This window comes from Carettochelys insculpta, chromosome 5 (assembly GCF_033958435.1).
Source record: "Carettochelys insculpta isolate YL-2023 chromosome 5, ASM3395843v1, whole genome shotgun sequence".
NCBI lineage: Eukaryota > Metazoa > Chordata > Testudines > Carettochelyidae > Carettochelys > Carettochelys insculpta.
The window spans coordinates 105,734,449-105,747,109 of NC_134141.1; the positions used below are offsets into that span (position 1 = coordinate 105,734,449).

Genomic DNA, 12,661 nt, shown 5'->3' on the forward strand with positions numbered 1-12,661 from the left:
CCCAGCCTGCATCGCCCCGCGGCCATAGCAGGACCTCCCACAGATGGCACTGGAAGGAGGAGGAGGCGCCCACCAACCAGTCAGTCTTGTGGGAGATGACCGGGGTGCTCCGGGACTGACTGGCAGTGGAGTGGGATGTGTGGGTGCGGCTGGCCAGCAGCCTGGATGCCGTGGCACAAGCCTTGGCCGCCCGCCTTGCCTAACCGCCCGCCCGGCCTACAGCCGACCCCCTGCAGCTGCCCCTCTGGCAGTCACACCCACTGCCCCCCGTAGCCACTCATCTCCCGGCAGACCTATCACTGTCTGCCCGGCTCAAGCTGGCTTAGTGGCTGCTGGCCAAGGTGGACACACCTGGCTCAGCCCCAGTGGCACCCCCCCGCACACCCTGAGGAGGCTGAGCTTGTGGCACCCCCACCCCCACCCCAGCCCTACCTCCCTGTAGTCCCAGTCTTGTCGCAGCCCCACAGGGGACCCCAGAATCCAGGGTGCTAGGGGCAGCCATGTCCGACGTGGATCTTGGCCCCCCCACGCCACTGGGTGACTGAGCCTTCCCCCACCTAGCCCCACTCCCAGTTCAGTCACCTCACTTAGTCCCCTGCCTGCCTCCTGTGAACCACTGCCCCCGTGCACCATAAATAGTTCCACGCGTTGTTCTGTTTGGTTTTGCAAGACGAGTTTATTCTTCTGATAGTAAAGTTTGATGTTCCCACCCTAACCCCATGTCTCCAGTGCTTGGTGGGAGAGTGGTGAGTGGGTGGAGCATGAGAGGTGGGAGAGTGGCAGGGCCAGTGGTGCTGTGTGTGGCTGTGAGGGTCAGGGCAGGTCCTATATGAAGGCCAAGCGCAAGGCCTCCCAGACCCTGACCCCATCCCTCTGTGCCTCGCGGCACGAGGCAGCGGGTGGCTGCTCATACCCAGCCCTCAGGTCCACCGCCCAGTCCTGGACGAAGGGCTCCTGCCAAACCTCCACGAGGTTGTGGAGGGCACAGCAGGTAGCGATGACTGAGAGGACATTTGTGAGGCTGACATTCAGCCTGCTGAGGAGGCAGCAAAACCTCCCTTTCAGCCTCCCAAATGCTCACTCAACTGTGCCCCTGAAATGGTTGAGGCAACCGTTAACGGTGTCCTGGGCCAGCATGGTGCGTCCAGTAGAGGGCTGCATGAATGATGGGTGCAGCAGGTACACAGCGTTGGCCATGATTCGCGGGGGGCATCGTGATGTTCTCAAGCAGGAGCTCCTGCAGGGGGACACATATACCCTCCTGCATCCAGCATTCCAGCCACGAATTCTGGAACACCCAGGCATAATGAGCCCTGTCTGGCCTCCCCATGCACATGTTCAGGAAACGGCCCCTCGCATTCACCAGGGCCTGGAGTACCACCAAGTGGTACCCCTTCCTGTTAACGTAAGCACCCCTGCTGTGGCCCAGATCCTGGACTGCCACATGCATCCCATCCAGAGCTCCTAAACAGTTGGGGAAACCCAGGTCTGTGAACCCAGAGAGGGCGGCGTCCAGATCCCCCAGGGTCATGACTTGTGGCATTAGCATCTTGTTGATGGCTTGGACTACCTGCAGGGGGGAAGAAAGACATGTCCATGAATAGCAGACCAGGAGGTCCCCCTGGTCCCTACCCACCAAGTGCCCCCTGCCTGGTAGCCCTCTCCCCAGGGTGGGTCCATGGTGGGGGCCAGACTTACCTCAATTGTCACTGCTCCGACAGTGGCTTTGCCAACACTGAACTGGTGGCCAATGGACTGGAGGCTGTCAGGGTGGCCAGCCTCCACAGGGCGATGGCCACCCTCTTCCTTACTGGGACCGCTGGTGGCATCCGTGTGTCTTGGTGCTGGAAGACTGGGGCCAGCCAGTGGCAGAGTTCCTCAAATGTCTGGTGGGTTATTCTGAAGTTCCCCAGCCATCGCTCATCGTTCCAGTCCTCCAGCACCAGCCAGTCCCACCACTTGCTGGTGGTGGCAAAGACCGAGTAGCGCTGGATCGGGGGAAGGGCAGCAGTACCGTGGCCAAGGCCTTCAGGTTGGGTCCCAGGCGGGCAACCTGGCTGCGCCATCGGAAAATGAGCATGACCAGCAGGTTGACCAGGGTGGAGAAGACCCCATCTTCGGGGAGGGTGGGGGCGAGCATGTCCCTTGGTTCCTCTCCCCAGCACATGCTCTATTGCTGTCTGCAGCTTGGCAGTCTTGAGCATATGCAGGGTTGGAGTGTTGAGAGAGGCCCTTTAAGGTTGCGAGCCTGGAAGGGCTTGTCGGCCATGTGACCCCATGCCTGCATCATTTCCTGCCCCTTACTTCAAAGAAGGGGTTAATTATGTGTAGATGTTTAACTTCATAGTAGGGGGAAGCCTACTTCGAAGCAAGTGAAGGTGCATTTTGTGTGTAGATGCTCTACTTTGAAGTTGTTTTGTAGTGTAGACACAGCCTGAAAGACCCAACAAATTTCCACTTTCTGAATTACTTACTCACTTCCCAGTATCTAACAGCTCGTTTGCAATAGCAAGGACATTAAATCTGCTGTCTTGAACAATTGAATTTGCATAATTATATTCAAACAGAGTTTCAGATGCACACAGTATTATTTTAGACTGTCGCAGAGCATGTTGTTCCTTTCAAAGCAGCCCTAGGTGCAGTTAAATTCTTTTAATGTCAGCACTCTTCAGGCTATACTCCTCAGATGGACGGTGTGAGTGCAGGTTACTGCAAAACCTACTGGGGAATTGAATAGGACTGCTTCTTTTCTCAAAAGTTAGAGAAGTCTGGAGGGTGTAGCATCTGTAAAATGATCCAAGGTGGACCAAATTGTCTTATAGACCAAGACTGCCAGAGATGTTCCTAGAAGTCTGGGAGCTGAAGCAGGAGATGGAGAGATATCCTAAGAGGAATCATAAAGGCAGGCAGGAAAAGGAACTGGATATAAGAGCATTACTGCAAATACTATGAACCATGGACTATGAAATGGTAAAGGTTTATGGACCAAGGAGAGAGCAGGGAAAGAAAATAGCCTAAAAGGAAAAGATCAGAAAACACAGAGGACTCAGTGAGTAAACTAGCTCTTTCTCATTTAGAGGTCCCAGACCAAGGCTTCCAGAGAGGATAAGAGAAAGTTCTTTACTTTCCTCCTTCAAGTGGGGAAGATTTTAAGTACACATTGGAGAAAGGACTATTTAGCTCAGTAAGGATGGAGGATTACTGATGACTTACTAAGTAAAAACAAAAAAGCAGTAAAGTAGCACTTTAACAAAATAATTTATTAGGTGAGCTTTTGTGGGAAAGCCCCCTTCTTCAGACCACAGCCATACCAGAACTTTCTCTCTCTCACTAAGTGTGTCTCAAAGATTTGGTTAGCCTGTTGCAGAAGTCTGTCAGTGAAGCCAGTACAGAAGGCTGAAGAACTGTGCAGCAGGGAGGGCCAAAAAGCTAGTGTGGAATCCTAGGTATCAAAGGGACGGATTTAACTAAGGATGGGTGAAGGCTTGCTTGCAGCAGTCTTTTGTTTTGAAAATTTTCTTTGGCTTAAAAAGGAAAAAAATATTTGACTTTGCCAGAGGGTCAAATTGCCAAGTCACTGAAGCTCTCAGCTACCTGAAAGCAAGAGGAAACTAAAGCACTGCCGCATCTGATGACACACCAGGTAGGAAAACTTCTTATGGTCCCAAAGCACTAAGTTGTGATTTCTTGGACTTAAACAGTCGCTGTTCCACCATATAGGTGGCTTCATTGTTGATGTGAGGGAAGTAATTTGTACAGTTCACATTAACCCCAGTGCCTTTAAACCGTAAGGTTCTCAAAATGCTTTGAAAATTTACTATTAGGACTGTCAAATGATTAAAAAAATAATAATTGTGATTAACTGAAGTTTTATTTGCATTGTTAAACAATAAGAGAATACCATTTATTTAAATACTTTTGAATGTTTTCTACATTGATAAATATGTTGATTTAAATTACAAAAGAGTACAAAACATATAGTGTTCCTTTTGTATTATTTTTTTACAAATACATGCACTATTAAAAGGAGTAATATTTTAATTTGTCACATACAAGCACTGTAGTGTAATCTCTTTATCATGGAAAGTGCAACTGACAAATGTAGAATTTTCTTTTACATAATCACTCAGACAAAAATCTTTGCTTTTTCTCCTGGGACATAATGCTGCCCATTTCTGATCTGCAATTTCACCTGAAAGCAAGAACAGGTGTATGCATGATGCTGACATTGCAAGATGTTTTGTGCCAGACATGCCAAACATATGTATCCCCCTTCATGTTTTGACCATAGTGTAAGAGGACATTCTCCTACACTGTTGATGGATTTTGCTTGATAGCATAGCAAATTATCTCCTGTAAATGCAAAGAGACTTACTGGTCTTAGCAATTGGCTGAACAAGAAGTATAACAGAGTGGACCTGTTGGCAGTAAAGTTTTAAAGTATTTTGTTTTTCAGCACAGTTATGTAACCAAAAAAGAAAAGCTACATTTATAAGTGTCATTTTAACAATAAAGAGCTTGCACTACAATACTTGTAGGAGGTAAATTGAAAAATTCAATTTATTTTGTCTTTGTATAATGCAAATATTTGCAACAAAATAAGGTGAATACTATATACGGTATTATGTGTTAAAATTAAAATCAATATTTGAAAATATAGAAAAACTGAAAATATTTCTAATAAATCTAAATTGATATTCTATCATTGTTTAACAGTAAAATTAAAACTGTGATTATTAGAGAGCAATTCATTACGTTAAGTAAATTTATCATGAGTTAATCACTTGAGTTAAATGTAATTAATTGACAGCCCTATTTATATAAAGTACACTGTGATCCTGCAGAACAAAAGGTTGCAATAAATATATATTTAATATTAATATTTCATTTGCAAAAAGTAGAAATATGACAATTAAAGTACTTGGTATTGTAAAGTTGGGCAATTTTTTCCATGGTAACATTAACTCCAGTACAGTGAAGAAGACAAGGAAAACTCATTATTCTCTAATAACCTTTTAAATGATATGCTTGTTTTCAATATTAATCCTAACTGTAGAGCAGGGCATTCACAAGGGAACATATTTCATGAAATAATGTATCTCACTATTTTTTCTTTCCTTGTACTCTGTTTCTTACATATTTGTTTATTCTGACTTGTGAAAGCTACTTACTTGTTTGTCAACATTCGATATTCTCCTGTTTTGGTTGACAGATCAATGATTTGATCAACCACTTCCCAACACATGGAATAATGCTTTTTATAACGAGCCTCTGCTCTTTCAGCAGCAATTTTCTCATATATTGCTCTTTCTTTGGAAATGCGTTTCTCAAAATCAATTTTTTCTTGTTTTGCAAGAGCCTATGGATTTTTTTCAAAACAAAGACTTAATTAGATTGTAATTAATTTGCACTGGCCTATAGCAATAAACAAGTTTAAAATTCTTAATCTTTACTGAGAAAATTAACTTGCTGGCTTTGAGTCAAGAATTGAAAATATTTTTGTCAGATACATTAATCAAATTATATATAGCTGATGATAACAAATTAAGACCTGCAGAAGATTGAATACAACCTCTGAAGGCTCCAGAAGTCCTGTTTTCCTGCAGTATTGTTACTTACATACTGAAGCAAAGAAGCAAAATATTACTACTCTCATAGCAAGTAAATTTTTCCCTCAGTGATTTCTGAAAAAAGCCATTTTAACCTTAAAACATGGAAAAAGTACATGGTCTATTCACGAAGAACAATCACGTTGACATGGTGAAATCCTGGCCCCAGTGCAGTTAATACCAAAATGCTTTTTTATATCAACTAAGCCAGTCCTGGCATTAAATACATTTTAGAAGTCATGAAACACACAGTTTAAAGAGAAAGTGCCTGCTTTGCAAACAATTAATACAAAGATGCTGATGGTATTTGAGCTTTAGAATCTCCACACTCCAAAATTATTGTATACAAATCAGTGGCTTAGCTATCAGCACTCCAATGGCACATGAAGCCAAGAAGTATAATTCCGGAGAATCCCTCATCAATACTTACAGATTCCTGCACACATGAGTTTTCTAATGAGAACCGTTTAATTTTGGGGGATTGTAGGATATAGAGTGAGAGGAAAGAGACTAAACAGGGTGAATGTGTGATGCCCTGCTGGATGCATAATATTTGACATAACATCTCATTCAGATTAGGCTCCCAACTGCTTACATCACTTTTGAAAAACAGACAGACATTTAATGCTTGATCTACAGTAGGCAGGTAAGTCGACTGAGAGTTTTTCCTGTTGACCTCCCTTTTTCCTCACTCATTTCTATTAGGCACAGAAGTATAGACATAGTCTTAGTCACTTAGGCCTTGAAACACTGGTTGGGCAATGCCTCAACACCTTGAAAATTATGGGCTCGTCTTTGGGAGGTTGACAAAGCTCAGCACAATTACTGAATAATTAATCTTTTACCGCCTCTCTGTCAAGAGCTTCTTGGAACTCTTTTAGTCGTCTCTCCTCATACTGTTTTTCTCTGAAAATTCTGTTCTGCCACAGCACTTCTTTTTCATGTCGAACATGCATGAGTTGTACAGCAATCCTTCGCTCCTGCTGGGACTGTCTCATTAATCGGTTAATAAGTTGCTCTTCCCGGTAAGCCTCCTAAAAATAAAATATCATAAGCTATACTAAGAGTGATTAACTATTTCATGGATTAGTGTTAAACAATTCTATACTCTGATATAAAATGTTTATTCAAAATATCATGATAGTCTCCTTGTATGTCTATTTAACATAAGCAAATGTAAAATGTACATTTCTATTTATGATGTTATCAATAATACAATTTTGGACTTATAAAGTCATGCATTGCCACTTAAAAGCTCTTAATTGACACATAACAAAAATAAATGTTTTTAAAATTTTGGCAGCTAAAATTAATTTTTAACGCAGGCTGAAGAAAATCCTATGTACAAAGACAGTTTCAGTTGCAGTTTCCCTCTCTTACCCTGACCCAATCTCATTACTCATATCCATTCCCAGATCTCTCCCCTTTGAAGGTTTTTTGTCCTGACCTATCCACACACACACATTGCTAAATATCCCGTCTCCTTTCTATCTAGGCAGCTTTCTTCTTCAAAATATGAGGGGGAAGTGAATTTAGAACAGGTGCCTCTCCTTTGTAGTGCCTGGAACCTGACCCCATCATAGCCTGCATCAACCTGGAGCTTAACTGCAAGAATAATCCTTTTCAACCCTGGGATGAAGCACACTTAAGAAAGCGGATGGAGTGCTATACTTGCTATATCATTTTCAGGATTTTTAGAGAGACAGGATGGATGAATGTGGTAATATCTTTTATTAGACCAACCTGTCACCAAAAGTAGTTGGTCCAATAAAAAAATATTACATAACGCTCTTGACCTCTCCAGCACAGATGGCATCTTTGGAGAATATGTTGCAAATCTCTACTGAGCATGTGGGAACTACAATTTTTCAAAGTCTTATAATGGGAAATGTGGGTGAATATGCACAGGGATAACAAAAGGCAGATTGCTGCCACAAAGGCACACAACTCCTCTCTTGCCCTCCCTTGCTCCTCCCCTCCCTCCCAAATCAGATTCTAATTTACAATTTTTCTCTAGTACCATTTTTGGAAATGGTTCAACCAATTTTGAAAAATTTTAGCAAACAAGTTAGCCAACCAGTAAATACCCAACCAGTAAAATTACAATGTTGGACTGATCTATAAGTTATACTACAAAGTGTTAAGTAATTGCCTCTTATAAATGTTAAAAAAAACCACATCATAAAGGAAACTGAGGGTTGATTTTTCTGTTTCTGCTTATTATCATACTTAACCTAGGAGTTAAGGAGAATTTACATGCTTATGAGGGTTTAGGAGTTTGTCCTTAATGCACTGGTAAACAAAATTTGTACCATCTCTGAACTAAACTGGCAACAAAAGTTTGTTCAGATCTCTAAACTAAACTTTAAACTTCAAAACTTTTTAGCTGTTTCTTCAATGTAGACACTGGACTTTGAGTAAAAGTTGCAGTTTCACTTTGAAATATCACTATCCTACAGAAAGGCTTGAAAGGGCAGTCACTGATTCCCTTTGCAGTCCAGACACCTGCTCCAGAAGCAATGGTGCAGTTTTGAAGTTTAAAGTTTAGTTTAGAGATCTGTAATCGGAACTTGTTTAAGAGTGCCAATTCAGTTTCTTTAGAAAAGAGAAGAGTGGAAAGAAGAGAAAACTAACATGTCTGCATTAAAAAGGAGGAATCCCGTTTTTTCAGATACAGACTAACACGACTACCCTCTGAACCATCTCTGCACAGATGTTTTAATAATTTTTGAATCTAGTTTCCCTTTCATTGGCTATTTGTGATGGAGCTACAATGGAACAACACCTTATAAACCCAGCTCAAACTTTGTTTTGGTTAATTTCACTTCTTCATCGAGGGTCCCCGAGGGTGCTCCACAATAGGTGTTGGGCTCGCCCAGCGCCGCAGATTGGAATTCTTCCAGCAGTTTTGCCTGGATCGCGCATGCGCCGGCGCGTGCTGCTCCCCTGCATGCCCCCGGCCACGCGCGCGATCCGGTCCCCACCCGTTCCTTCTCAACCGCCATCGGCTGCAGACGGAATCCGCTCTGGCTACGGCCAGAGTCAGATTAGATAGTGTTTCTACGTGTAAATTGTTGTTTTCTTCCGGTAAAAAAAAAAAAAAAAAAAAAAAGAGGACAAAGAGAATATCAAAAAAAAAAAAATATATATATATGTATATAAAAAGAGAGAGAGGAGAGGAGAAGAAGAGTGGACGTAAGGCCAGTAGGCCGCCCACTGCCCTGCAGGCCGGTGTCCGCGATTTGGGTAAACAGGCACGGATGAAGTGCTAAGTACCCTATTAACAGTAAAAGACTCACCGCGAAGGCCTCTTCAGGTTTTAAAAAGTGTGAGTCTTGCCGTGAAGCTGTGCCGGCCTCCAATGGGCACAGTGAATGTATCCGATGCCTGGGGGAATCACACGTTACCCAGAAGTGTTCCCACTGTGCTAAGCTCACAGCCAGGGCCAGGAAAGACAGAGAAATGCGTCTTAAAATGCTCTTGTTTGACAAGGCCCTCCAGCCAGACTTGCCGGAGAGGCCTCAACCAGAAGGGCCCTCTGGGTTCCACAAGAAGAAGGCAGTTTCTTTGACCCCCTTGGTGCAGAAACGGAGGAAGCTCTCCCCAGCTCGATCCTTGCCGGCGGTTTCAGCGAGCGGGACGGGCAGAGCACACAGCCCCCAGCCGCATACTCAGGCAAGCGGCAGCATGCGTGGCAGAGGCTGAGCCTCCGGTTACAAAACAGCCGGCATGCGCGGCGCCTAGAGCGTCGGCCAGGCTAGCGCCGGAACCGGTGGCACCGACCCCCGCGGCACCAACGGTGCAGGGCCAACAGGCACGGAGCCTGCAGGCACCGGAGGACGTTACCCGCGCGGCACCGCAGCTGAGCGGGCCAAGCGCGGGGCCGACAGCGGGGCTGAGATCCCTGGCGCGGGAGGGCGCGGTGCCAGCCCCGCAGGGGAGGGGAAAGGCAAGAACAAAAACCCAGCACCACAGCCCTTCTCCGGACAGGGCTGCGCTGCTACTGACAACAAGCCCTACCCCGGTGCTACACACACCGCCCAGAAGGCCTGGGTCTCCACCGGCCTATCCAGAACCTCCTTCTCCGTTCCTCCAACCAACGTCACCATGGCTTGGGCCACCTTCATCGAGGGTCCCCGCGGGTGGGATTGGATCCCCTGGGATTGGATCCCCTGGAGTACTACCACAAACCTGTTTCACCGCTATCTGTGTCATCGCGGAGGTCTCGCTCTCCCAGACATCGGGGATACACACCCCAAGAGTGGTCCAGGTCTCCATCCCCGGACCCGTGCCTGTGCTGCCACGGTCGTTCTTATCATGCTGGACACAGACACCCCAGGCCTATGCCCAGGGGCAAGTCCCTCCCCCGGCTGTCCAATACCCCCGTGGACACTCGATCGGGGATGGAAACTCAGTTATCTCAAGGGGAGTTAATTTTAGAACCCCGAGACTTTCCTTCGCAATCCTCCAGCGAGCAGGTGTATCATCGGCCGCAGGAACCTGAGAGTTCGAGGGAGGTTTACCCTAGTGGTTCCTCCTCATCCTCCCCAGATGAGGCCATGGCCCCCGGGGATGTCACTCCCCCGGATGACCTCAAACAGTTCCAGGAGCTGTTTAAAAGGGTGGCTTTCACGCAAGGCATTCAAATGGCAGAAGTGCAGGAGAAACACCACAAACTCTTGAAAAATTTGAGACCCCCGGCTTCATCCAAAATTGCTATCCCGCTGGACGAAGCCATTATGGAGTCAGTCACCACCATATGGCAGACTCCAGCCTCCGCTCCGCCTATGAACAAGAGAGCGGATAAGAAGTACTTCATCCCGGCAAAGGGCATGAAGTTCCTCTTCAGTCACCCACAACCAAATTCTTGGTGGTCGAGTCGTCCCAGCAGAGGTCAAAGACTTCTCAGTACAAATCGGGGGGATCAGACAAAGATGCCAAGAAGCTAGAGCTGTTTGGCAGGAAGGTATATTCCTCTTCTACCCTGCTACTGAGAATGGCAAATTATGCGGCACACCTAGCGAACCATAATTTTGATAGTTACTCCAGGCTTACTTCTCTCATGGATTCACTTCTGGAAGATAAGAAGCCAGTGTTAAAGGCAATTGTGCAAGAGGGCTACGCAGCTTCGAGAACGGGAGTCCAGATCGCCCTGGATGTGGCAGATACAGCGGCACGCTCAACGGCTACAGCAGTGGTCATGCGTAGAGAATCTTGGCTCCAGACATCGGGTATCCCGAGGGACCTACAGGCGAAGATCGTGGATCTTCCCTTTGACACGCAAAAGTTGTTTGCAGACTCAACCGACTTGGTCCTCCACTCTAGTAAGGACTCGAGAGCTACACTTAGAACCCTGGGTATTTATACTCCTCCATATAGGAAGAAAAAATATTACCCTCAGCAAAGACGTTATCCGTACCAACCACAGCATGCGCAGTATCAATGGGGCTACGACCAAGGGCGACATCAACAACAGCAACAGTACAGAACTCCCAGACGACGTTCTCAACAAAGCTGTACACCCTCGGGACAGGCCCAAAGGCAACAAGTTTGACGGGCATGTCGAGGGCTGCACTATCACTACCATCGCGCAATGCCACTCTCATCTCGTGTTCCATCATCGCCTCAGACTGTTTCACTCCCAATGGCAAAAGATCACCGCAGACAAATGGGTGCTGGAGATCATAGCCATGGGTTATGTGATCCCCTTCCAGTCGCTCCCACCAACGAAGCCTCCTTCCAGGCCTCACCTCCAGGACACTACCCACGAGGCAAGGCTCAAGCAGGAGGTGGACCACCTTATGTTCATAGGGGCGGTGGAAAGAGTGCCGGAACAATTCCAGGGGAAAGGTTTTTATTCATGCTACTTCCTCACAGAGAAGAAAACAGGAGGCTGGAGGCCCATCTTAGATCTTCGGGGCCTCAACCGCTACTTACGCAAGCAACGTTTTCGGATGATTACAGTCACCTCCATACTCACGGCACTGGACGATGGAGATTGGTTTGCAGCCCTCGACTTACAAGATGCTTACTTTCATATAACGATCCACCCAGCACACAGGCGCTTCCTCTGCTTTATGGTCGGCAAGGAACACTTCCAGTACAGGGTTCTTCCGTTCGGCCTCTCCTCGGCTCCCAGAGTCTTTACCAAAACCCTGGCAGTGGTGTCAGCCTACCTGCACAGACAGGGGGTGTTTATATTCTCATACCTGGACGACTGCCTACTGAAAGGGGCCTCGAAGGCAGAGGTCCTACGCATGATCTGCGTTACAGCGGACACGTTTTCTTCGCTGGGCCTAGTCATCAACCTCGCGAAGTCAAAGACCGACCCCACAAAAGACATAGAGTTCATAGGGGCACGCATAAACTCTATCACAGCAAGGGTGTACCTACCCGACGCCCGCTTCCGTGCCATCAGTTCGCTGGTGCAAGTCATCACATACAGCCCCATGGTGCCAGTCTTAACGTGCTTACAGCTGCTGGGCCACATGGCGGCAGCGACATTTGTGGTACAAAATGCCAGATTGCACATGCGAAGCCTGCAGCACTGGCTGGCAAGCGTCTACAAACCGGCATCCCACACTGTCCACAGGGTGGTGTCACCCACGACAGAGGTGCGCAGATCCCTGGCGTGGTGGGTAAACCCCAGGAACCTGCTAGCAGGGGTGCCTTTTCACCAACCACAAATTTCTATCTTTCTTACTACCGATGCCTCCCACATAGGATGGGGAGCGCACATCGACGACAAGGTGACGCAAGGGCTATGGTCCCCTGCGGAACAGACACTGCACATAAACATACTGGAGCTCAGAGCAGTGTTCAATGCCTGCAAACATTTTCGAGACCACATATATGGCAAAGTAGTCGGGATCAGTACAGACAATACCTCCACTATGTTTTACATAAATCGACGAGGAGGAGCCCGATCCCGTGCCCTATGTGCGGAAGCAGTCTGACTGTGGAACTGGTGCATCACCAACAACATAACGTTGAAAGCCTCGTATTTGCCAGGTGCTCACAATGTGAAAGCAGATCAGCTGAGCAGGCACTTC

At 46.6% G+C, this 12,661-nt stretch overlaps 1 protein-coding gene across 1 annotated transcript in view; it reads right to left on the bottom strand.

The window, feature by feature from the left end:
* LOC142013813 (sperm flagellar protein 2-like) overlaps window positions 1–12,661 on the bottom strand; it is a 49,134-nt gene that overhangs the window by 4,507 nt on the left and 31,966 nt on the right. Inside the window, exons 8-9 of the mRNA XM_074995670.1 lie at window positions 6,455–6,643; window positions 5,172–5,359 (exon numbers count right to left, since the gene is read on the bottom strand). Of these exons, the coding sequence (XP_074851771.1) occupies window positions 5,172–5,359; window positions 6,455–6,643 (377 nt within the window). The remainder of the gene's footprint in view (window positions 1–5,171; window positions 5,360–6,454; window positions 6,644–12,661) is intronic.